General features: G+C 33.3%; 1 protein-coding gene across 13 annotated transcripts in view; it reads left to right on the top strand.

The window, feature by feature from the left end:
• Window positions 1-6,077: 6,077 nt before the first annotated feature.
• Window positions 6,078-27,861, top strand: part of LOC143230946 (trafficking protein particle complex subunit 2-like protein) — a 33,625-nt gene continuing 11,841 nt past the window's right edge. For 4 of the 13 annotated variants that reach the window (XM_076465291.1, XM_076465288.1, XM_076465290.1 and 1 more), the window contains exons 1-5: window positions 6,080-6,385; window positions 7,656-7,688; window positions 17,870-18,042; window positions 18,585-18,672; window positions 19,645-19,777. In XM_076465291.1, the coding sequence (XP_076321406.1) occupies window positions 6,353-6,385; window positions 7,656-7,688; window positions 17,870-18,042; window positions 18,585-18,672; window positions 19,645-19,777 (460 nt within the window). In that variant the 5' untranslated portion in view covers window positions 6,080-6,352. Of the gene's footprint in view, window positions 6,386-7,655; window positions 7,689-17,869; window positions 18,043-18,584; window positions 18,673-19,644; window positions 19,778-27,861 lie in introns of all 13 variants that reach the window. The other 9 variants (XM_076465297.1, XM_076465295.1, XM_076465296.1 and 6 more) reach the window with 6 other exon arrangements.

Genomic DNA, 27,861 nt, shown 5'->3' on the forward strand with positions numbered 1-27,861 from the left:
TGTTCCAGAAAAAATAAGGATCATATTATTTAAAGAAAGCAATATGTTGATTGACACTATGTCTATAGCTAGAATTACTCAACGTAATGTAGGATAGAGGGTGGGAAACTGAATACAGAGATGAACCAAAAAGAAGGGTTGATGGAAACAGCAAATTGTCAAAAATTTCAGCAGTAGAAAATTTGGAATCACTCTCACTATGAGAAACGTCTCTACACAACATATGTATGACAACTGACACTGTGAAAGAGCAGATATTAGGAGCTGACTTGATGCTTGTTTGTTTGTTTTTGAATTTCCTTCAAAGCTACTCGAGGGCTATTTGTGCTGGCCGTCCCTAATTTAGCAGTGTAAGACTAGAGGGAAGGCAGCTAGTCATCATCACCCGCCGCCAACTCTTGGGCTACTCTTTTACCAACGAATAATGGGATTGACCGTCCCATTATAACGCTCCCACGGCTAAAAGGGCGAGCATGTTTGGCCCGACGAGGATGCGAACCCGCGACCCTCAGATTACGAGTCACACGCCTTAACACGCTTGGCCATGCCGGGCCTCACCATTAAAGGAGGTAAACCTTTGTGTTTTATCTGCAGTGTGTTATTCAGTCATTACAAAACCAGTGATTTAAAACGCCACTGTGAAACAAATTACAAAAACTTTTCTTCTGGTTATCCACCAAAATCATAGTTACGGAAAAACAAGTTAACTAGGCGAAAATCATCACTAAATAACCAGCAGACACTGTTGACAACGTTCATTAAGGAAATTGATACAATGACTGAAGCTAGTTTTATTGTATATCATGGAATATTGTTCGTGCTAAACGCCCATATTCTGATGGTGAATTTATTAGGATGAATATAGCTGAAGTTATTGCAATGTTAAATCCAAATAACACAAAACTTCAGCGACTAATGAAACAAACACCAGGTTTACGTTACACAACAGAAAGACGTATCTCCCAGATACGTGTTGATGTTTAAGGCAAAATGCAAAATATTTTAAAGAATTATCTTGCATTCAGCTTAGCCCTTGACGAATCCACAGATATACAAGACAACCCACAACTGGCGGTATTTGTTCGTTATGTTTCCTCTGATGTAACTGTGAATGAAGAGACGTTGGAGTTAGTGGTACTAAAAGAAACAACCCGTGGTGTTGACATTAAAAAATGCGCTTGACAGAGCCTTAACAAATGCTGATATTCCACTGGATAAACTCGTCAGTGTTGCAACAGATGAAGCACCTGCAATGGTGGGAAAAACATGCAGCCTTAACTGCACTTATGAAAAGTGATCCCAGTTTATTAGAGTTTCTCTCTGTTCATTGCATTATTCATCGTGAACACCTAACAGCCAGATACTTCAAGTATGAAGATGTTATGAAATTTGTTCTTGAAACTGTCAATTTCATATGCTTAAATGGGAAGACCCACCAACAGTTCCAAAATTTTATTGAAGAACTGGTGCTTGAAGATAGACCCAGTGATGTCTCTTTCTACTGCATTGTGAAGTAACTGTTAACCAGTAATGTCTTCAATATGTTTGTGAATCTGTTGGAGCCTATTATTACTTTTCTTGGAGAAAAAAAAAGATTCTATCCTCAACTGGGAAATGATGAATGGATGCGAGATGTAATGTTCCTTACTTATAAACTCTCAATTTAGCACTCCAGGGAAGAATAAGGTTGTTTCTGATCTTACTCAGACAATTTTTAGCTTTCAGAATAAAATAAGACTTTTTCAAAGAGACATATTGTCAAGAAACTTTAGTTACCTTCCCAATCTCAAAAGTAGGGTAAATAGATTTCCTGATATTGAAATAAAAGACTATAAACTGGAAGAATACAAAAAAAATTACAAGAACTGCTTGATAATTTCATAGACAGGTTTGAGGACTTGCAGAAGCTGAAGTCCTGCTTTGTCTTTCTTCTAAATCCATTCATGGTTTATACGATCAAAGATATTTGTCTAATTCTCGAACCTCTGGTTACAGAATCGTCTGCTGAAGAAATGATCTAATAGAACTACAAGAGGACTTGGGTATAAAGATGATCCGTAAATCCCATTCTACAATTGAGTTTTGGAAGCAAGTTTCATAAATAAAATATCCTGAACTGAAGAAAACCAGTGTGAGACTCATCTCAATTTTCAGAACAACATATTGCTGTGAATCACTGTATTCTGTGATGAAGTTTGTGAAACCGAAGCATCGTGCAATCCTTATAAATCAACATTTGACGGACCTAATTCGTACAGCCTTGAAAACATATCAGTCGGAATTTGAACAACTCACAAACAAAATGGAAACTCACAAGACCTCTACTAGCAATAAATAGCCTGATAATTGTATCAATGTCTGTTTATGTCAGAAAAATATTATGATCAGACTAAAATTTTGTAAGGTGGTATCTGATTAAAATATCTAATTTTGTTGTTTTACATATTTTCCTCCACGTTTTGACAAGATATTTACTAAGACAAATAAAATCATTAAAAATATCTGTTTGTATACCTTTTATTTTTATTTTTGGTAGTCTCATTTAATGTTAATGAAATGCAAAATTTGCATATTTTTTCTTAGATGTTTCTGTAGTTCATTACAGTATTAAATGCGCTCAATGTAGTTAAAACAAAAATCAGTCAGGATTTTGAAAATATTTGTTATACATACGTGTACTTTATGATTGTTAAAACTAATACAGATTAAAAGTTTAAAAACTATGTACATGAATAAATATTATTACGTACACGTATTTCTTAATACTTATATAAAATTTATGTAACAAAATGTACATGTAACAACAAAAACGTGTGTGTATTATTTGTTCATGTCTTGTGGCTCTCAAACATATGAAGTTTATTGTACATGGTTCTTACGTTAAGCAAGTTTGGCCACCCCTGCCATAAGCCATAAAAAAAAGAAACACCAAAAAGATGTGATGAATGGACAGATTAAATACTGCAAATCAGATAACAAATATTTTGTTTTTTAAAATCAAAATTGTAATTGCATTCTGGCTTATTTCATAAATGGCTTAGTTATTGTAATATCTACATATGAGTAGTATTTTCTTAGTGATTGTAAATACTAGCTTTATTTCATTATGTAAAATATTTATGATTATGCACGTTGAAGTTTTTCGAAAGAACATGGGTTTCTGAATAAATTCCTAAATTTTTTCAATAAAAGGAATTAAAGTGCAAACTGCGCCTCTATCATTGGAGATTACAATTAACATTTTCAAGTTAGGTGTAGCTGACCTTTGCTGAACTTGTAGCTGAAAATTAACAAAGGAAACAAAATATATATGTTAATAATTTCCACGGTCAGAGAAATCTAGCAGAACATGATCAGCATTCAATCGAATTCAGTCATTATTTTGCTACCTTGTAACAATGTTCTTTGTGCTTTTCCTTCCATTCATGCTCTTGTTTCTATACAAGCAAAACCCTAATGGCAAGTGAAGCTCAACACCCAGAGATACCTGCATTAATTGAATTGTTCACAGGTTTTTAGGCAAAGTGTTTTACAAATAGATTAAGCATGAGCTCACGTGGACTTGTAAAGATAGAGCTTGCTCACAGATTTATATTGGTATTTTTCACTTCAATTTTGAAGGAGCTACTGAGAAGAAATATTTTTGTAACTAAGATAATACAACTTTAACCTACATTCTTGATTGAATTTTTCTGACCAATCAGAATTCGTTTTTTTTTGCATATCCAGTCTTGACATTTCCTTTTCTAACTCACGAGGCTATCTTAGTTTTCCAACCTGTCAGTTGGAGTTATCTGTGTTTTCTTTTGTTGCAAAACTATTTCGAAACGTTAATAAATTATGAAAAGAACTAAGGGCGGGTTTTCTATGGTTGTTTTCTTCTCATGACACAAAGTAAAAATCAACAACAAAAAAACTCAATGTTATTTTCTCTGTTGCACGTGAGACGTGAATTAACTAATTAGCAAGCATCTCTTTTCCTATCGAAATAAATAGTTATGACATTTTGAGATACATTGTGGTCTTTTCTTTTAGTTAATACAATAGCCAGATGCTGCTACACTTTTACGATCAGATCGCAGTATTTTGTATATAAAACCACCTATAAGAGAAACTTTGGTGAGCCTTTTATGCTCTTGGTAACTTTTCTAGGATTGATAAATTTTGTTTGAATAATCACATCTATTGAATTTATGTTTCATAATGCATGAGAGCTTGTATGAAAGTTTGTAATTATTATTTTGCAAAATAAAATACCACGTTAATACCCTCTTTTCTCGTTTTCTTGTTGGGCATTGATGAAAGTTTAAAAGGTTAAAACAAATGATGTTTCTATAACTTGTGTGTGCTATGGATAAAAATCCGGAGTAATCTAAATGATAATCTGTATTTCCCAATAGAACCTGAAACAAATTATTTCGAAAGTGCTTTATAAACTTATGAACCTTGCTTTTCTGTCCTAAACAAGCCACTGGCAGAAACATATTAAACGTTTAAAAGACATACTCCTCAAACATTTTGTGAAAATGTAAACATATCTGGTTTGAAGTAACTACAAAAATAAAATACATAAACTTAAGCAATTCCTGTTAAATACTTACTTACATGACAATCATAATGAAAAAGAGAATAACTTACATATTGTAGCTTCAACAACAGGTCTCCTATCTCATCTTTCTCCAACTACGATAGAACATCTTCACATTCCGATAGATTATCTTCCATGTGGTTTCCATTGCTATCTTTTAGCCAACTGCACACTGGGAAAGAGGCACAATTTATGTGTTTTCTATGTTTATTTGATATACGTCCCCCGCTAGTACAACGGTATGTCTCCGAATTCACAAAGCTAAAATCACGGGTTTGATTCTCTTCGTTGGGCTCAGCAGATAGCCCGATGTGGCTTTGCTATAAGAAAACACACACACATTATTTGATATAAATTATTTCGTTTAGGTGGGGGTGTTTTATCAGTTTTATTGTTAAAATCGAAAATCAGTTTTATTAATTGATATATCTATGCAAAAACGGCTCATTTGGGTTGAGAAAATATTTTACATAGAAGAGCGAACAACGTTTCGACCTTCTTCGGTCATCGTCAGGTTCACAAAGAAAGAGGTAACTGACCGGAAGCTGACCACATGTTTGAAAGGGGTTGTGAAACTGAGTGTCGGAACGTAGAGGGCGGTGTTAGATGTTTTCTCAACCCAAACGAGACGTTTTTGCATATATATTTCTCTACAAGTGGGTTTTCTCGACATCACATCACTGATAATTGATTGGATATTTTAACATTCTGAAGGAGTTTCAGGCGCTGATTTCAAATCTGAAAATGGCCCTAGTTTGTATGCAATTTGAGGTTAATGAAATTGTACAAATGTGAACGCGTAAACCATGTATAAGCATTTTCACGCGTGCGACTCTTTTGTTTCAGATCCGAGGATCGCGGGTTCATCTTGGTGATCAAGACAAGCAATGGTCTCCTCATGTTGTGTGCCACAATTGTGAGGAAATGCTTCGAGACTGGACCAAAGAAAAACGCAATTGGCGCGAACCCACCAACCGCGCATGGTAAACACAACGGTGTTGGGAAGAAAAACCGACATAAGATTACGTATCCGAACATTCCCTCAGCTATTCGGCCTGCTCCGCACTCTGAAGAAGTTCCTGTTCCGCGACATTGGACATGATACAAGCGAACAAGACAGTTGTGACAGTGAATTGTCAGAAAAGTGTACACAATCGGAGAACTGTTCTTCAGACATTGAACCTTTCCCCGTCCCCAAGCCTCTTCCCAGGCTGAACTGAATGAACATGCTCGCCCTCAAGCTTACCAGCCGTCAGAAAGGGGCGTATAATGTGACAAGGGTCAATCCCACTTTTTTTTCGTTGGTGGGAATGTTTAAAGTAGTAGCCCTATGATGATAAGAGTTGGCGGTGGGTGGTGATGACTAGCTGCCTTCCCTCTAGTCTTACACTGCTAAATTAGGGACGGCTAGCACAGATAGCCCTCGAGTAGCTTTGTGCGAAATTCCAAACAAACAAACAAACCCACTGAAAAGCTTATTTATCTATTTATTTTTTACCGCTAGATGGTAGCACAAATTATTATGTTCTGAATGTAAAAAGTAGGAAACTAAGTTATAGTAGTAGCAGTGTAAATTGGATTATTGTAATAATGATTATGAATTATGTTTTCAAGTTTATAGTGCGTAGTTTTCTTGGTTGAAAAAGGTGTTTTGAATTCGCAAGTACGTTCGAAATTGAAAAGAAGATTACACCTAAAAGATTAACTGATAGTAACAGTGCTCATAGTAGTAGTACGGGTGATTCAAGAAATACATCACAAAGTATGGCTGTTGCAGTAGCTGTTATTGGAAAAGAGGTTGGTATTATGGACAGAGTAACTCGGGTTACAAAAATAGCTGCAACAACTAGAAATTTGTAGCAACTAATACTATTAGTTCAGTGGCAGACAGATTCTGAAATCATGACAAAACAGCCTTGATAACTTCGTGAGATGAAATGAAAAAGAAAGGTCCACCTTTCGAAAGCACTTGGGTTATAGGGTTTTTATTATTTTGTATCAGTACTGTTTAAACAATCTGTGTTGTGCATAAGTTATAAAGTTCAGGAAAGAAAATGGCTTCAAAATATCGTAATATATTAATATAAATAATAGTAAGTAGTGTTTGTATGCTGTAATACCAATACTGCTAAGGTTTGTCATGCATTATAATAATAATATTAATATTATTACAAAGTATATTCCAGGCCTACTGTTTCTTTTGAAGCTTCTCTCTCTAGATGATTGATTATAACAATAGATTATTATTTGACGTTGTAATTTTAATTGTAGCAATTATAAAGGAAGGTAAGATCAGTTTTCTATCAGTATTTTGACAGACCTTCCACAGATTCTTTAATGCACCTATCTGTCAACTTCCAAGACCATTCTTAAGCATATAAGGCAAAAAAAAAAAAGTCATTGGAGGTCTGTCTTGACAGGCATGCAGTTAAAGTGATTACCATGATTCCTGTTTCTTTATCACATTTTCTCATGAAAATAGTTTAATTTTAATGTAACTGAAAATTTTTGAAATGTCTGTCTTAAGAGCCTTTGTCATATTCAGTTTTCCAAATATCTTGTTTATCTTGTTAATTGTATCAAGAAATACATTTGACTTAATTTCTGGATTTTTCTGTCAGAGGTATTTTTGTTTTCTAACATTGCCTTCACTTTGTGATTGAAGACTTTATTCCAGGTTAACTTGTGGTGTGGTTTCACAGCTTCTTATTGTTCTAAATATTTTTGAGAGAGTTTTTCTGCTTCCATGGAGAACATTGAAGGCTTCCTACTTTAAAATGTTTTGCCTTTGTCTCTGAATTATGTAATAAACTTGCTAAGTGAATATTCTTCTTTGGAAAAGGCTATGATAATTCCTTCAAGCAATAAGTCTACTTGTGGCAAAATATAATGTAGAAGTGGTGAGAAATTGTCACCTCACAATTATTATGTGTAATAATTTTTTCTATACCAGTTAATCAATTATTGGAGTGTTATTGGTAGAAAAGTATGCCTGTTACAGACTTCCAGTCAATATTGTATTATATATTTGATATCAAAGTTACAAACGATTCATTTTATTTTACAGTGCCAGTGCAGCAACAGTTCATGGCTGAGAATGGTAAATACCAGCTACAGTGTTAAGAGATTCTTAAAAGACTGTGGAAATACATTCTGGATACCTTAGAGGTTAATTAAATGCAGTTTCCAAATTGTGTAATAGATAAGCGTTCACACTTTTCATATATACATTACCTTGTACATTAAAAAGTCAGAGTTCAAGTCAGACTGTGTTAATTCAGACATATTGTAACATATCTGATATTTATGTACAATGGATTTGTACAATTTATTTAATGCTTGTCACATTTTTTTTTATGTAAGTACATGAGGTTAATTCAGGATCATTATGAACATTCCCAGAGACACTATGAGATTGGTCTAATGGGTTGACCCTGTGCTCACTTGATTGGAAAAATGGGAAATGTTATTTTTGAAATTTTCCAGCAGTTTTTGTTATCTCAGCTGTGTTTGATTCCATGTCATAATGTTACAAAGTTTTGTTTTTTTGCTATCATATTTATGCATGTTTGTAAGATGCCTTACTCATTTTATGCATCATTAGTATCAAGAAATGTTACATTTCATTACAAATTATTTATTCCTTTTGGTAGAAAAAAAATATTAATTGAAAGTTTGTATTTCTACTTGATCATCTTACTTATAATAAATGCAAATTACATGTAATTTAACATTATACTGAGGATAAAACATGCTTTAACTTGTAGAGTTTCATTACAAAATGTTTGAATTTTATGGGTGAGAACTGTCAATTTGATTGTTTAATAGTATTTGATATGAGACTGAATTCAGGTGAATAACATTCTCTTAAAAAATATGCAACTGTAGCTGTGGTAACAGTCATTTTTAGGTATATTCACATTATTGTTAGTGAAACAAAACTTGTATATATACATTTATAATAATTTTAACAAACCTTTTTTATCAAGTTGTCAAATATCTTGTCTAATGAGTATCAGTTTTTGTGTGTGTTATTGAGTGACTTGTTTCACTGAAATCTGTTCACAAAAAGCAGTTAACTTTTTTTTATACCTCTTCTGGGTCATTTTAGTTATGAGTGTTGAACACAACAAAATTATAAACAAGTAAAATAAGTGGAAAGTATATTGATTACATAAATTATTCATTTATTTTTTTTTTTTCAGTTGCTCCTCAGTAGTACAGTGGAATGTCTATCTACTTTCAATGCTAAAAACCAGGTTTCGATACCTGTGGTGGGCAGATCACAGATAGTGTATTGTGTAGCTTTGTGTTTAACTTCAATCAAACAATTTCTTTTAAACTGTTGATGATGTGTGAATCTTTCAAGTTTTAATCTTAATATTCTATTTTGTATATTATTTATACTTTCCATTGCATGTATAAAGACTTCATGCTACTAAATTTTTTCATGTTGCTGGTAAGATAATTTTTTTTTCATCTTGATGGATATTTATATTCTGAATGAGTGAACTTTCATACTAATTGAGAGATGTATACATATAACGAAGGCCATGACATTATGTACAATGACTGAAGGCAATTCAGCTAATTAGTGACTACCTCTCTACCAATAAAATATCCAACCATAACAGTAAATTTAACAAACTAAATGCAAGATGCAATGTTTACATGTATGTACTTATCCATATATTGTTTAGAGTATTAGTTAATAGCCCAAACCATGTTGTATAAGCTATTTCACAAGTGTGTAACTCTGAGAAATAATTTTGTCTATTAATAGTGTTGACTTGAGTTTTCAAAGCTTGTTGTTATTACTATTTGATATTCATATTTACATTTTGAGCTGTTGGTCCCATTTCTCAAAGGAACTAATGTAGGCAAATGGACAAAATCTGTAACAATTTCAAATACTTTTAGAAAATCTTCCTTAGTTCTATTTCTCTAAAAAAAATGAACAGAAATCTAACTTCCTCTTGTATGTAATTTTTTAAACCAGATACAATTCTTCACTTTGTACTTTTACCACAAAGCTTACATAGTAATAAATATAACCAGTGATGGTAAATATGTAGTATAGCTGTTCAGGACCTTTGACTAGTAATTAATAAATTTTCAAACAAATACTCACCTTCATGCACAGTTATTTTCCTTTTAAAGTCATTCATATTTGTCTGAATGATTTGCATGGTACCAGCATTGTGAAAACTCCCATTTAAATTCACATTTATGTGAAGTTGCACTGCTACATCATATCATGCAGCAAAAACATCCACCAAAAGATGCATGATAGAACTTTTTGCACAAATTATTTTCCTATCTTTGTGTGTGAGGATCCTCACTTTTTTTCAGAACATTTGTGTCAAGATGTGGTTGCTTTTGCTGAGACTTGTTAAAGAACTCTGTTCTCAACATACTTTAACTATGATTAAACATCTGTTACAAATTCACAGTTATATATGGATTTTTCTTTAACTGATGTGGATAAAAATATCATTCACACTGATTAAATTGTTAATAATTATGAAATTTCTTTATCTGTGAAAGACAGCTATTGTTCAATGTGTGGTGAGGCCCATGATGGCATCAAGATCTTTTACTATTGTCCCTACCACCCAGTTCCCTTCTTGTGCATTTGATACCAATGCTGAAGAAGTTGATGATGAATGGCTTTAACAATTTTTAGGCTTTGCTTTTGGTACACCCATGTCTTATAAAGAACTCCAATCTTCATATTTCGAGAGCCTCATTACCTTGGTTTGCACTATTCTTTCTCTGTTGTCCATAATTGATGATGCTTTCTGTTCCCTCTTAAATATCTCTTCTCCTGAGCAGTTTCATTTTTTTCCCTTTATATCCTGGTATTTCTTTTCATGTCAACTCTTTTTTTTTTTTATCAACTTCATTCACATAACCTCATGCCTTATCCCCTCTGCCTGATGGATTCATATCTTTTTGCATATAATCACTTTTTTTCTTTGGAATAAATTGTTTTCTGTCAATTTTACCAACATTGTGCCTTCCGTACTGCTCTTCTTAGATAGCTCTCCATTCTTTACCTTATGGAAGTGGTTCCTCATTTTCCTGATGAATTTTCTAGTGACATCAGTGTGCTCCTCTTTTTATACATTACCTGTTCTATTTTTTCTGCCCTTTCTCTTTTCACTTTGTGTCTTTCTTGTTGGGACTTTTTGAGAAGGATACCCTTTCTTACAAAGTCTATTTTATTTTTCTCTGCCACCCTTGTTTTATCCCCTTTCTCCAACAAGCAGTCTTTTGCAGGCTTCTCTTTCTCTTGAATGATAGGTTGAAGCTGTCTGCCATCAATCTTCCCCATTTCTTCTTAGTCTTATATTTGTTCTCATCTTTTTCTTCCACACTTATCCTTTTCCCTAACTCCCTCTTTCCCATTCTGTCCCGTTATCCTGACCTTCCATCTCTTCCTGTTCTTCTTCCATCTGTCAGAGACTATTCAGTTGGTTTGTGATGACCTGTCATAGGTCATCTGTTCCTGTTTGCATATCTATAGACACTTTATATTCAAATCTTTAATCATAGTCTCATCTTTTTTGTTTTCTTCTCCACCTCTCCCAACCTTGTTTTTCACCACACTCAGATTCAGCCTATCCTCAATATCTGGAAGGGGTAGCTTTTAGGGTTAATGGAGAAATAGGTCATAGAGAGAGTTCATGATCTTCCTGCAGGTTACTACTACCTCCTTTTTATTGCCCTCCAAAAGCCCAGAAAATTGCATCCAATTATCAGTCTATCCTCCATCAATCATTTTTTGATTGTCCCACATTTTTGGAGGAAGAATTATTTCTTTCTCTGCCAATCCATGCATGGGCAGGTGGTTAAGGCACTTGACTTTTAATCTGAGGGTCATGGGTTTGAATCCTTGTCATACCAATCATGCTCGCCCTTTCAGCCATGGGGGCATTATAATGTGATGGTCAATCCCACTATTTATTGTTAAAAGAGTAGCCCAAGAGTTTCCTTCCCTCTAGTCTTACACTGCTAAATTAGGGATGGTTAGTGCAGATAGCCCTTGTGTAGCTTTGCACAAAATCCAAAAGAAAGAAAAATTCTCTGCCATTCTTTCCAGTTAGTTCTATGGATGGCCAAAGTAGATGTGTTGGATTGTTTTTTTTCCATGTCCTAATAGCCCCAGCCTTATGGTGTTTCCTCCATAGATTTATTCATAACAGTTATGTCTCTTAATTCTGTGTTTTTCCATGTGAATACTGTCAACCCCTTACATCTTGAATTGCCTTGTGATCACTTTGCTTGTAATTTTCATAGTTGGGGACTGTTTCTTTTTCCTCATGGACAACTGGCTTCTCTCCTGCTCTCAGGAGAAATCTTCAAATCATACCTTCCTCTTCCTCCACAAAGCTGCTTGATTGTTGAAATCTTTCCTTATTCTAACCCATTATTTCATCCACCAGGGAATCTTTTAATTTTCACCTCAGCCCTGCCCAACCTTCACATCTGTTTTAAATCCTCAAACATGTGTTCACTAAAGTCCACACTTTTCCTTCTGCATGAGAGGTTATATCTTCTTTTCAGAACTGTGATTTCTTTGGAACTCCTTATTGGCTCTCTCAAGTCAGTCAAGAGGTTAAATTTTCAAGATATACTGGTTGAAACATCTATATGACATCCTATCAAACTTCTCTTGAAATCAAAAGGCCTTGGGGATGTATCTATTGAGGTTACTTCCCATGCTTGTTTGAACTCCTCACAAGAATTTTCCTAGAGAGGGATTTAAAGAACATTCTAGTGTTAGAGATTTTCACTGGTTTCTTCAGCCAAGGAGTTCCTGCCATGTGATACACTTCCACTTGCAAGGATGGAATCATGTTGCTGACCAATGTACTAATTTTGACAGTTACATTGCCACGTCTACCTGCCTCTGTCAAAGTAGGTTTTCTTAACTGTAAGGTATCTTAACCCTTTCAGATGTTTTCATTGTCAACAGTTTGAACATTTTGAGGCATCTTGATGTGGTTCATTGATGTGTGCTTATTGTTGTGGCAAATATCATGATACCTGGGAGTATCAACTGCACCCTTACTGTGTATTAGTTGTAATGGTTCACATCCCTCTTATATGGTTGGAGGAGAAAGAGGTACAACATTTCTTATCCCAAGGCTTAAAAGGTGTGGTTCTCCACTCTCACACACCATGTGAAGAGCCTTTTAACCCTTTATGGATAATAAGAGTATACAACTCAACATCTACTCTTATTTTTGTCCTCACTGTTACATCCAGTGTCTGTCTGGGTCCATCTCCTTCAGCCCTGGTTTCTGGTAATAGTAATAGTTCAGTTTCATCTTCTTCAGCACCAAGAGGCAGAATGAGTATTCATTCATGCCCTCAGTCACTGGAATCTGCTTCTACTGGCAGAGATCTGTCCATTTGACCCAGGGCAGGTTCTGTGGAGGTCAACAGATCTACATCCACTGAAGTAAAATGTTGTGGTTGCAAGCAAAAGGGTTCTCTTCATAAATAAAAGTGGTCATGTTGATACAGTGAAACTGTTGAGGTTTTATTCTAATCTAAATGACGTAAGAGTCTTCATTGATCCTGTCATCCAGTGTTTCTTTCTGTACAGCAAATGTTCCTGAAATTTGTTCTATGTACATGCCTCCTGTTGAGATTCATGATCAGTCAGGCCTTGATGTTTTTTACAGAACAGTTGTTATCTACCTTTTTCATCTTGGATGACTTTAATGGACATAATCTCTTTTTGGTGGTGCTGATATTGATGGGAAGAGTTGTTCCATGCAGTGTATGCTCTTTGATCACAACTGACTCTTCAATAATCATTATTTTACCTATTTTCATGCACTTATTCAGTCTGTTACTACTATTGGTATATCTATTCCCTTCACTTTTCTCTTGTTTTTCTTGAAGGGTTGATAGTGACCTATGGGGCAGTGATAATTTTCTTATTGTTTTTAGGGAGATTGCTTATGGTCAGTTCCACCTGATCCAGGTTCCATGGCCAAATTTGAACCAGGCTAACTTGCTCTATTTCACCTCTTTCTTGGAACTTGATCCTGCTGTTATTAGTTTTCCATCTATTAATGACTGTGGAGTCAGTAAATGATTGTATCATTCAAGCAGCTGTTCATTTTATACCTGACATCTTGACATGTTTCCAAAAGTATCCTCGTTGATGGTGGTCTCCTGCCAGCAGCAGGCACAGAAGGCTAAAGTACAAGCCTAGGATACTTTTTGTAGGTATTCAGCTTTTCTTACCGTGCTGCTTTCTTGCAGGCCAGTACCCATCCTCAGCAAGTCTATTGTCAAAGTTCACAACCAGCTCCTCTTCCACTTGTTCCAAAGTCATATGGGACAAGATATGGAAGGTTAATGGTAGGTATACCTCCCATCACTTTTCTGATTGTCATGAAGTTGCTGACATAGAGAGCATCACCAATACCCTTGGGGGGTATTTTGTTTATCTTTCCAGTATTTGTTTGTTTCTCCATCTTTTTGGCTATTGAACTGATTGTGTCTATGATTACAGTTTTTCCTTTACACTGGTGGAACTTAAAATCACTCTTTATCAGTGTGACAGTATGTTGATTGGACATGATGATATTCACTATGAGATGATGCACCATCTCTTTCTTTCCTCCATGTTGTTTTTAACATGGTGTAAAGCTACTGTCTTACATTTTTCTAAACCTGAAAAGGATTTCAAGATTCTTTCTAATTATTGTCCAGTTGCTTTGATTAGCTGTGTCTGTAAAATCTTGGAGAGGATAGTTAATGCTCATTTTGAATCAAACAATTTTATTTGTCCACCCAGTTTGGGTTCCATTGACAGCACTTCACCATGGAGCATCTGATTTGACTTGAAACCTTGATCAGAGAAGCCTTCCTCAAGAGAGAACATCTTGTTTCTGCCTTCTTTGATCTTGAGAAAGCTTATGACATTACTTGGATGTATGGCATTTTACAGGACCTCCATTCATATGATGGGCGATTCCAAGACAGTGTGGGTTACACCATTTTTTGTTCTTGTACACAGGAACTTGGAGTCCTTTTAGGCTATGTCTTTAATTTCACACTTTTCAATGTGAAAATCAGTGTTATTACACAACAACTTCCTACTACAGTTGCAAATGGCCTCTATGTAGATGACTTCTTCATCTCTTGTTGGCTATCGAATGCGAGTTTTATTGAGTGGCAGCTTCAAACTGCCTTTGGTTACTTGTTAAAGTGGACCACAATAATGGTTTTACGGTTTTACTCTCCACAATTATATGCATGAATTTTTACCACCAACAATGCCTACATCCTGATCCTGAGCTCCATCTCAGTTATGTTGTTCTTTATACGGTCCCTGTGGCAAAGTTCTTTGGGCTTATCTTTTACCATAAGCTTACTTTCATTCTTCACATCAAGCAGCTATGTGTCAAGTGTACAAGGGCACTGAACATCCTTCATGTCATGTCTTTTACCTCTTAGGGTACAGATTGATGATTTATGCTCAAGATCTATTGTATCCTCATTCAATTAAAACTGGACCATGGGTGGGTATTTTGTCTGTGGTATTGCTAAGGCCTCTTCCTTGAAGATGTTGAAATACATTTACTGCCTGGGGCTTCAGTTGTCCAGAGTTTGTACACTGAGCCCTATGAACTGCTTCTTCATATTCATTGCTTGCACCTTTCTCTGCAGTATACTACCAAGCTTTGATCTTTACCAAAGCATTCCACCTAGGTTATATCTTCTTTCCTCAGTAGGTTATACTCTTTTATCATAGACAGTCTGTATTTCCTTCTTTTGACCTTCTTATCCTGGTGCAACTTGTTAAATTGAGTATGTTATTGGATGATGTTGCTGTCTCCAATAATCAGCGCATCCCACCATGATTAATTACCATCTTCACTTGTTACTTTTCTTTGAGTCATCTAAAGAAAGCATATTCTTCTGATTGAAAGTATCATTGTCTCTTTTTGAAAAATCTTTTCAACCATACAGTTGTTTATGTTTGTACAGATGGTTAAAAAATTGGGTAATTCTGTGGGCTCTGACTTGATTTGTTGTGGCTCAGTGGTTGCTTGCAGGTTCCCCCATACAGTTTCTGTGTTCACTGCCATTTTTATTCTCCTGAATAATTTAAAATCTATGCAGTATATTGAGTATACTATTTACACAAACTTCCTTAGCTGTCTATTAACCCTGGAATTGTTTAATGTTACTTCTTACCCTGTTCTTATTGATATTAAATGATGACTGGCCCATTTTTGTTTATCTTCTGTTTCAGTCCAGTTTTTCGGGATGTTTGGCCACATTGGTATTTGCGAGAACAATTTTGCTGATTCTGCAGCTGAGTCTGTCTGCTCTGGTGCTATCACAGCTGTGTCTGATCTGCATTTGATATACAGGCTTCTATTCAAGGCTTGGCTGCATGCTAATTGGCTGTTGGCTTGAAGTGAAAAATGTCATAACAAGTTCTTCCAGGTTAATCCTACTGTTGCTCTCTAACCATCTTGTTTTCATGAGGATTGGAAGGAGGAAGTTGTTATAGCAAGGCTACACATTGGTGACAGTTATTAATTTTTTTTTTTTTTACTTGGTACTGACCCACCAATATGTAGCCTTTGTGACACTCAAGTCACAATTGTGCATATTATACTTTTATGTTGTTACAACTGTGAGCAGCGGCTTCATTTTAGACGTGTTTACTTAGAGTTTATCCTGGATATTGGATGGTGTCACAGGCAATGGTCCAACTTGATTGTGGTTTTTGCTTTTTATGGGCATCAGATCTTTTTAATTCTATTTGAGTGTCTTTTTTACCTCATTTTTAGTCATTGTTTAGTCTTTAACTTACTAATATTTTTTGTTTTTAGTATTTTACTTTTTACACTTTTACTGTTTTTTTAGAGCAGATACCAAGTTACCTTGTGCCAAAAAAATGTTAACCAACCACACGGTATGGTTTGAATGTTTCCCAGTCTCACTACACATAAGTAAACCACAAACTAATGTGGCAGGAGTTTAGAGAGAGAGAAATCTGAAGAATTTTCTCTCCAACTGCGATGATCAGGAACGTTGTGGTTTCTCTTCATCCCATCTTGTGAAAGATTATTAAAATTTGCATGGGGTTATTGCCTTTCTTTTATTTTGACTCTTTAGGTGAAGGAGTGAAGTTGGTCATAATACTGATCAGCGAGACAAGGGTAGCATTAGAGAGACCAGACAGACCAGATCCCAAAAAGCAGATGTCAAAGCAAATATGAACATGCAGGTGAGACGACCCAATTCAGGGCATGGCAATATGATGCCTTGGCTGGGATCTAAAGATCCAATGCCTAAGATTTGGATGTGGGGGGGGGAGAACGGGAGTGCCCCGAGAAAACCCACTTTCACAGGACAGGCAGCAAAAGATTTACCTGTCCTGTACACTTATGTAGTACACATAAGTGGCTTTTTGATGGCTTATATGCAAATACTCAGATGTTTATTTATCTTTTACCTCTATCATTGTGACATATTTTAGGCTTTTTGCCTTGACTTTTCCTGTACACAGGTAAAGCTCTGGATAAGAAAGAGATGTGGTCTCCCATGAGTATCTCATGGCCTACCTTTAGATGTTTTCAGAAGGAAGTTCATCTAGGTTGTCTTTGCACAAGTTTCTCCATCATCTCAACATGGGATTCTGGCTGTCTGTGTACAGAGAAGCTTATTTGTTTCAGAAGTTAGCATTTTCCTTAACTGAAAATTTATTTATCATGGATATTCACTTGCATATGCATTCCCATCCGTCCTCCCCACTTTTCCAGCACATCTTTGTTGATTTCCTCATCAAATAAAGAGGATTCTTGCATGCACATGTAGAGGAAAGAGTTTTGCACAAGGAGATGAGGCGTGTCATGCTCATATTGGTAAAGGATTTTACTGCATGATACGTCATCCTTCATGTGGTAATGTAAATTGATATGAACACATGAATTTAGATGATATTTTTCACAAGACTGGTAGCATGCAAAGTTGTCAGATATGCACAATTTCAAGAGAAGAATAGTTATATAAGTACAAAGGTAAGTACCTAATGTAAATTCATTTTCAGGTAGGGGAGACTTCAAACTTTTTGTAAAATATCAAGAATTCATGGAAAGTCAATATGATTTCATAATGTTGATCCTATTATGACTGCTGAAGAAGTAATATTTTGTGACATACTTTTGGAACATAGATAAGATTGACAGCTGCCATATTTAGTAGGAGGTATCAGTAAATGTCAATCTTTTTCAGAATTCACCTTTGTTTGTCAGGACGGTTAATCCAAGTAGTGAATTGAAGTTTATGTACACTATTCATGCATCCTTAGATGTTGTAGAAGAAAAAGTGACTGTTGGAAAGAAGAGCAGTGGAGAGCTGAGAGAACTGTATTTGGGACTTCTCTATCCCACAGAAGACTATAAAGTGCAAGTGTATTTCTTTACTGTATTTATCATTGGGACTGTGCTATGCCCATTGTTAGCCACAGAATTAATAACATAATATTCTTAAATATGTTATGTCTTATTGGTTATGCTTTGTGATTTTGCAGCCTTCAATATTTGTATGATTTCCAAGAATGTAAGATGGTTGTTTATTTGGTTAAATTGCAATGTCAACATTTATAAAAGTACATTCACATACATAACTGGATATAGATATGTTAACAAGAAAAACAACAAAAAACCAGTGTATGATGGTAACAAAATTGTTTTAAAAAAATTGAGACATTGATACACTAATGTAAATGCTTTAACTTGTCATAACATTGATTTGACAAGTTGTCATCATAACTGTATTTTAAGGCAATGAGAGTTGATGTTAAGTACTTGCTTCTGAAATTTTAAATTCATACATAATACAGTATTTTCAAATATAATTGTGTATGTTCTATCACACAAAGTTTATAGAACTTGTTTTAGTTTTTAGTGTAAGAAAAATTAATGTGGTTATGATTTCTTTACTGTAGGTATGGATATGTCACAAATACAAGAATTAAATTTATAATCATTGTCGAATCAAGTTATACAACACTTCGAGATAATGATATTAGACAAGTAAGTAAGAATAGTTTTTGTACTTGCGTAGTATTATTAAGGTCGTGTAAATATAAAAGTATAATGCAGAATTATAAGGTATGTTTAAATTTTAATACTTCTTTGATTAATTTATAAATTATAAGTTTTAAATAAAATATTTATTTGTCAAGATATGTAGCCAGAATAGGATATAAGTACTATAGTAGAAAGGGCACCTAAAAGTTATTAATAATAAAATCTTAGTATTTTTGACAGGTCTGCCTGTTGGAAATACTAGGACTTTAATTAGACTGGTTAAATGATAGTTTCCATTACTGATTTGTTAGAAAAAGAGGAATGCAAGAGTTAGCAGTTGGTGGTGATGACTTCATTTCACATTGCTAAATTAGGGATGGCTAGTGCAGGTAGCCCTCATGTAGAATTTTTACGATCAGTACAAACAAACAAACCATTGCTGATTTATTTAACTTTTTTTCTGTTTTCTGCTTCAGTTTTTATTTCAGTTTCCACTTCATCTATAAAAACTTGAAAAATGGAAAGTTTCATTTTATTTAACTTAGATCTAGTGTAGGTTAACAATCTTTGTGAAGAATCATGATTAATTATTATAATTACTTTAACTTAAATTTAGTTTGGAGGTTATGGAATTAATTGAAGTAAATTTTATATCATTAAGTTTTTCTTTAAGATTGAAATCAGTTTCCCCATATGATCTGGCATTCTTGATAAACATTTGCAAATTTATGATTTTTAATAGTTACTGGTTTGAAGATTAAGATAATGTAGTGTGCTGTTTAAAGCAGAATGATAGAACATATTAATATAAAATTCCTTTAATATACTGATTTTGTTGAAAACAAGCATTAAAATTCATATCTAAAGCTTTATTTTAGAAGAAAGAAAAACAACTAAATATTAAAACTGTAACATTGTTTACTTTGATATAATAAGTTAAAGTGTATTCTCATTAGGAATATTTTCTTTTCCTAGTGTTTTCCACAATTTATGCTCAGACTGTTTTACATGATAATTTTCTATGACAGATGTTTCGAAAACTTCACAATGCCTACAGTGATGTTGTTTGCAATCCATTTTATGTACCAGGAGATACCATTTGTTCCAAGTAAGAGAGTTTAATTTAGATTAAAATTCCTAGGTTAGAGAATATTCATAAATTAATATGCTGTAAATGCATTATTTATCTTTAATGTTCACTTCTGTCAAACAAATATTTTCAGTTGCATAATGTTTACTGAATTGTGGTATACCTACTATAGAACTGTTAAATTATTCATTAGTTTTTACAGCAATTAATATGTGCTTAAAATATTCACTGGAATAAATTTGAGACATTCCATTTCCTAGTCTTAAGGTGAACCTTGTCACTGGATCAAGAGCAGTGTCTCTCAATCATGTTGTTAGTTTGTGAGATTTCATAAAAATTAAAAGCATATTCATTTGTAAATCATAATGTTTCTTTTTTAGGTGTTTGTAAACTTTGGTGGTTCATAAAGGTTTAGGGAGGCAGGGAGTCAGTCTCAATTATAAAAAATGTTGAGAAACTTATCTACAGTACAAGCTATAGAATAATTAGTGTATTTTCGTTTATTTCATATTTACCTAGTGTATTTAGTCTAGAGTGCAAGCCAAAGAATAAACTGCTTGTTGACAATTCGCCTTATATGTTACTGTTAAAATCAGTTAAGTGAAACATTGTTTATTTTCACACAGCTTAAAACTAGTTTAAAACTCAAAATGGTTCAATATGGCTGTGTAGCAAATTCAGAAGTAACTTACAGGGGACAAAGTTATTACGTGTATATTTTTCCAACTTGTCGTGACTATGGTCATAATCAGCATATTTATAGTAGGTCATCCCACATTTTAGTATTAAATGATCCATAATTTATTTAGTACACCATTACTTTTTTAAGTTTGATTATTTCTAGATATTTTCTGATATCATAAGCAATTAAATTACATGGTTTGGCTATAAAACATGATGTTGAGTAACTCGTACATGTTCAGCTAAAACATGATTTGTTGCACTGGTATTTTCATACTCCATATTCTCCTAACTTGTACAACTTTTTACATTTCATATATTGTAGTTCAGTTAATTTTAACTAAATTATGTTATTTCATAAATCCTGGTTGTTTTGTTGTAGGTTTCAAAATGGGATAAAATTTTAAAAATGCTGACTAATTTACTACATAATTGAGAAACTTAAGGTAATATTAATATCTATTTTTTATTTTATTGTATGGATATTTGAATTTGCTATCTGTACACAATATACATAATGTATTCACAGTATTACATTAAATCCTACTTCAACAATGTGCTAAAGGCCTTAACATTTATTATTTTAATCGTTTTTAGCACACAATTTTTCACCCTATGAATATAAGTATAAATGCTGTTATTTCATGTCAATTAGTACAACCATTTTCTTCGTGTGGTAGTATGAGTACTGTTAAAGGTTCCTGATAAACTGATATTTTCACATTGCTTGTTCTGACAAGCACACTTTAAGAAATGACAAATTGTTGTTTTTCTCTATTGCATGTCAATTATATTGCAGACTATACTAATCAAATAATCTACAAGTTATTTCAACATACTTTTTTCATACCTTCACTGTGGAAATGTATCATCAGTATATTTAATTCAAAGTTCAAGTTTTAAATTTGCATTATTTAGTACCAATTAATATAAAGATGACACTAATGCTGAGAGGGACGAACCTGCAGATAAATCATTCTTTATTTATAAAATGTACCATTAATTAAAATAAATTAATATTCTACACACTTGTCAAAATAATTATACATATAATTTTATCATTTGGTATATGTTTAAAACATTCAATTACATCAAAACGTACTAGTACAACTTTAACGTAATGTAAGATTTAGAGACAACAACGAACCTGTTGGTCCATCTTTGTTGTCTCATCCTGTAAGCCAATCTAAACCTATTATTTTAAAAATAGTAATTAAAGCCAGCCCTTATTATTTATGTATTTATCGAGCTTTCTTTTAAACTCACTCAAATTTACTGTCTCCATAACATCTGAATGCAACCCATTCCATAGGTCAACAACTCTGTTTGAAAAATAAAATTTTCTAAGTTGAAGATGGCTTCTACATTGCCTAAATTTATGTTTTTGTCCCTTAGTTTTATAATTATTGCTCTTAACTATGAATAATGTCGATAAACCAACAATATAAATTTTAAACACTTCAATAAGATCTGCTCTAACTCTTCATTTTTCAAGGAAAACAATTTTAAGGATCTTAATTTATCCTCATAAGACAATCTCTCCATCCCAGGTACCATTTGAATAACCCTCCTTTGAACCCTTTCAAATAATTTGATGTATTTCCCAATATAAGGAACCCAACACTGACACAGTGTTCCAAATGTGGACTTACCGTTAACATATACAATGAAATTATAACCTTTTTAGAATTGTATTTAATATTTCTGTAGATATAACCTAATATTCTAATTGTGTTACCACTAGGAACAACATACTACTTGAATGGCTTAAGAGACTGGTAATTTATTACAACACTGATATCATTTTCTTTCATGACACTGTTAAGTTTATTCATTTCCAAATTATACTTATAATTCAAATTATGATAACCTTTGTGCAAGATCTTGCATTTATCATAATTAAAACCATCTGCCATTTATTTTCCCAATGCACTAAATTATTTAAATTCTTTTGTAAATCAGCAGCATCCTCTTCACACCTAGCAACACCCAAGACCTTGAAATATCAGCAAATTTAAGTAACTTATTGTCCATTCCTTCAACTGTGTCATTAATGTAAATTGGAAAGAACAATGGTCCTAAGACTAAGCCCTGAAGTACACAACTTGCAACATTAATTCATTTTGACTTAACCTCATATTTAACAACCCTCTGCTTTTTCTATCAAGCCACACTTCTATCCAGTATGTTATCTATAAAGATAAGTTTCTTTACAAGCCTTTTAAGTGGCATTTTGTCAAATACTTTCTGAAAATCCAGATGCACCAAATCTACACCCTTATCCTCATTTACATATGCAGTAACATATTCAAACCATGTTAAAAGATTTGTAATGTAACATTTTCCCTTAGTGAAACTATGTTGACTATCCAATAAAATTCTAAATTTTGTTAAATGACTGTGTAAAGTATCTTTTATCAAACTTTCCAAAACTTTTCCCACAACTGATGTAAGACTAATATGCCTATAATCAGTGATGACAAGAAAACCCACTTGTAGATAAAAATATATATGTAAAAACGGCTGGTTTGGGTTGAGAAAATTTTTTATGCAGAGGAGTGAACAACTTTTCGACCTTCTTCGGTCATTGTCAGGTTATGACTGAAGAAGGTCCAAACATTGTTTGCTCCTCTGAATAAAAAATTTTCTCAACCCAAACCAGACATTTTTACATAATATGCCTACAATTACTGCAATAACTTATATTATCTCCTTTGGAGATAGGAGTGACATAAACTAATTTCTAATCTGTTCATACTTTTTCACTATGCAAGGTCTTACAATAACTGTGGCAAGTGGCTTACATATCCAATCTTTTATCTCCTTTAAAACCTTCAAGGAAATATTTTCTGGTCCACAAGACTTGTCATTCTTTAAACTTTCCAGATTTGTTTTAACAGGCTCAGAATTTATGCAGTTGTCTTGTTCAACTTTGTTTTCATCTATCATTTGCTCAATATGAGGAATACTTTTTAAATCTTCATTGATAAAAACTGAAGAAAAAGCAGAATTTAATAATCTAGCCATTTCTTAATAATCAGATACAAGTTTTCCTTTGTTATCTCTCAGGGGTCCTATCTCCATCTTAACATTTTGTTCACCCCAAGTATACTTTTAAAAATCCTTACTTTTAATTTTTATTTTTAGCCAAATGTTTTTCATACATCCTTTTGGATGTTCTAATTTCCTGTTTGACAAACTTTATTGATCTACAACTCTCTAAATCTTCTGTAATACCAGCTAATTTAAATTTCTTAAATTTTTGATGCTTTTCTTGCATTTTATCTCTTATTGTTTGTGACTAAACCTGGTTTTTACTTGTAGCTACTCTTTTCTTTATGTAAAGAATATATTTATTTTGAATTGTGAAAATTTTTCTTTAAAAATAAATAATTCAGTTGCCAAATTCACAACAGATAATTCTTGTTGCATCTCTTCAAAATTTTTTTTTGAATTCCTAATTTCAATATGCAGCAAGACATTAAACCTAATATAACAATGATCACTTGTACCTAGGATTTCCTCATTTTTCATCATTTCAACCATTGTTATATCAAAAGTTAACAATAAATTTAAAATAGAATTATTTGTAGCAGGTTCCTTGACCAGTTGGTGAAGAAATCTTGAACAGTTTCAAGAAACCTTTCTCCCTCTTGGTTTCACTCTAAAATTTCCCAATCAATATTTTTGAAATAAAATTATTTGTTTACATTGATCAATTGAATCTTATTTACAAACTTTGTTGAATTCTTTAGTATGTATCTGGTTTTTATCTTTTAAGTTTGAAATTTTATGAGCTATAAAATTTTCTGGTTAGATGAAATACCTATGTTTGAAACTGTAGGTATAAAACATTAATTTTGAATACTTTGGAACTGTATCAAATCTTGTTGCAGTGTCATTGATTGGTATTAAAAGCTCATTACACTACAATTTGCTTAACAACATATAACAAAACATCCTAACAAGTTAAGGATATGCATTTATAAACATGTTTTTATTTTGGTATTTCTATGCAGGGTTAATCTTAATTCTTCACACTTATTCTCTTTTAACACGTTTTCAACCCCAATATGATAGCCACTTTTCTATAGTATAGCAGTTTAATATTCTTGTTTCCTTTATTTATTGAAAGAAGATTTAACCCTGATATTGCATTTTGTGCATTATATAAATTTATGACCCTTGAAAGAGAGTAGGAAATATTAAGTTAAAATCTGCATTGAATAAAGATAACACAGAAACAGTGATGTTAAGTTACTTTTCTAGGTTATATAGTCAAATATCTAGTGTTTTAAAACATTAAGAATTTTTGTTCATTTTTAATTAATACTAAAAATAATTTAGAATTAATAGGAAAAAGTGGAATATATTTAATTGATGTGAATCTAGAAACATCAATATTGGTTAAGATAAAATAAATTAGAAATATAGGTCAGAAGAATATAAGTGTGTTGATGAATCTGAAGAAATGAAAAGCATAGTGAGATACTGATTAAAGATTATGGACTGACATGAAATATTGTGAATGTTGCTGATAATTACGTGACTTTTTTGAAAGGTATAAATATCGTAACTTATGAGTTATTTATGAAATTGGTATGGTGGTCACATCAAAACTTTTTAAACTGTGAACAAATAGGCATTTCGTTTCATTTAACTGATTTCAAACAAATGAGTCCAGTTAGATTTAAAGTTCACTGCATTTGTTTCTAAGCTGTTAACATTGTTTTGAAAAACTAGCAACAGGTAAAGTTATAAGTTACAAGTAATTAATTTATTTTGATATTAGATAATAATTTGATGTAATGATTATTTATTGTTTTGATATTTGTAATTAATTAATGTTGCAAAAGGAGAAACTTGATTGAATGTGAGTTAAGGTAAGAGTTTTTTTTATTGGCTGTCCAATAACAATGTTTGAATCTCTGTCACACCAAACATTCTCGTCCTTTTAGCAATGGAGGCATTAACAAGTGATGGTCAGTCCCACTATCTGTTTGTAAAAGAGTAGCCCAAGGGTTGGCTGTGGGTGGTGATGACTAGCTGCTTTCCCTCTAGTCTTACACTGCTAAATTAGGGACAGCTAGTGCTGATAACCCTTGTGTAGGTTTGTGCAAAATTCAAACACCAAAGCAAATAAATCATATAGATTAAATATTTTGATACATGGGCTAGAAATATTATCTTAACATAATAATTACCAAATGTATTCTTCTCCTGTTGACACTTTGTTTCATCTGCTCTACAATCAAGAAGAATAACTTGTTAATAAACTAATTCTAGAAGTCTAGCCAACTGAATGTCTGAATACTGAACTAATTCTAGAAGTCTAGCCTACTAAATGTCTGAATACTGAACTAATTCTAGAAGTCTAGCCTACTAAATGTTTGAATACTGAACTAATTCTAGAAATCTAGCCTACTAAATGTCTGAATACTGAACTAATTCCAGAAATCTAGCCTACTGAATGTCTGAATACTGAACTAATTCTACTGAAGTCTAGCCTACTTGCCTACTGAATGTCTGAATACTGAACTAATTCTAGAAGTCTTGCCTACTGAATGTCTGAATACTGAACTAATTCTAGAAGTCTTGCCTACTGAATGTCTGAATACTGAACTAATTCTAGAAGTCTAGCCTACTGAATGTCTGAATACTGAACTAATTCTAGAAGTCTAGCCTATGGAACATCTGAATACTGAACTAATTCTAGAAGTCTAGCCTACTGAATGTCTGAATACTGAACTAATTCTAGAAGTCTAGCCTACTGAATGTCTGAATACTGAACTAATTCTAGAAGTCTAGCCTACTGAATGTCTGAATACTGAACTAATTTTAGAAGTCTAGCCTACTGAATGTCTGAATACTGAACTAATTCTAGAAGTCTAGCTTACTGAATGTTTGAATACTGAAGTAATTCTAGAAGTCTAGCCTATGGAATATCTGAATACTGAAGTAATTCTAGAAGTCTAGCCTATGGAATATCTGAATACTGAAGTAATTCTAGAAGTCTAGCCTACTGAATGTCTGAATACTGAACTAATTCTAGAAGTCTAGCCTACTGAATGTCTGAATACTGAACTAATTCTAGAAGTCTAGCCTACTGAATGTCTGAATACTGAACTAATTCTAGAAGTCTAGCCTACGGAATGTCTGAATACTGAAGTAATTCTAGAAGTCTAGCCTACTAAATGTCTGAATACTGAACTAATTCTAGAAGTCTAGCCTACTAAATGTCTGAATACTGAACTAATTCCAGAAATCTAGCCTACTGAATGTCTGAATACTGAACTAATTCTACAAGTCTAGCCTACTAAATGTCTGAATACTGAACTAATTCTAGAAGTCTTGCCTACTGAATGTCTGAATACTGAACTAATTCTAGAAGTCTTGCCTACTGAATGTCTGAATACTGAACTAATTCTAGAAGTCTAGCCTACTGAATGTCTGAATACTGAACTAATTCTAGAAGTCTAGCCTACTAAACATCTGAATACTGAACTAATTCTAGAAGTCTTGCCTACTGAATGTCTGAATACTGAACTAATTCTAGAAGTCTAGCCTACTGAATGTCTGAATACTGAACTAATTCTAGAAGTCTAGCCTACTGAATGTCTGAATACTGAACTAATTCTAGAAGTCTAGCCTACTGAATGTCTGAATACTGAACTAATTTTAGAAGTCTAGCCTACTGAATGTCTGAATACTGAACTAATTCTAGAAGTCTAGCTTACTGAATGTTTGAATACTGAAGTAATTCTAGAAGTCTAGCCTACTGAATGTCTGAATACTGAACTAATTCTAGAAGTCTAGCCTACTGAATGTCTGAATACTGAACTAATTTTAGAAGTCTAGCCTACTGAATGTCTGAATACTGAACTAATTCTAGAAGTCTAGCTTACTGAATGTTTGAATACTGAAGTAATTCTAGAAGTCTAGCCTATGGAATATCTGAATAACTGAAGTGGAATTCTAGAAGTCTAGCCTATGGAATGTCTGAATACTGAACTAATTCTAGAAGTCTAGCCTATGGAATATCTGAATACTGAAGTAATTCTAGAAGTCTAGCCTACTGAATGTCTGAATACTGAACTAATTCTAGAAGTCTAGCCTACGGAATGTCTGAATACTGAACTAATTCTAGAAGTCTAGCCTACTGAATGTCTGAATACTGAACTAATTCTAGAAGTCTAGCCTACTGAATGTCTGAATACTGAACTAATTCTAGAAGTCTAGCCTACTGAATGTCTGAATACTGAACTAATTCTAGAAGTCTAGCCTACTGAATGTCTGAATACTGAACTAATTCTAGAAGTCTAGCTGAACTACTGAATGTTTGAATACTGAACTAATTCTAGAAATCTAGCCTACTGAATGTCTGAATACTGAACTAATTCTAGAAGTCTAGCCTACTGAAT

The sequence above is a fragment of the Tachypleus tridentatus genome, chromosome 10 (assembly GCF_004210375.1).
Source record: "Tachypleus tridentatus isolate NWPU-2018 chromosome 10, ASM421037v1, whole genome shotgun sequence".
NCBI lineage: Eukaryota > Metazoa > Arthropoda > Merostomata > Xiphosura > Limulidae > Tachypleus > Tachypleus tridentatus.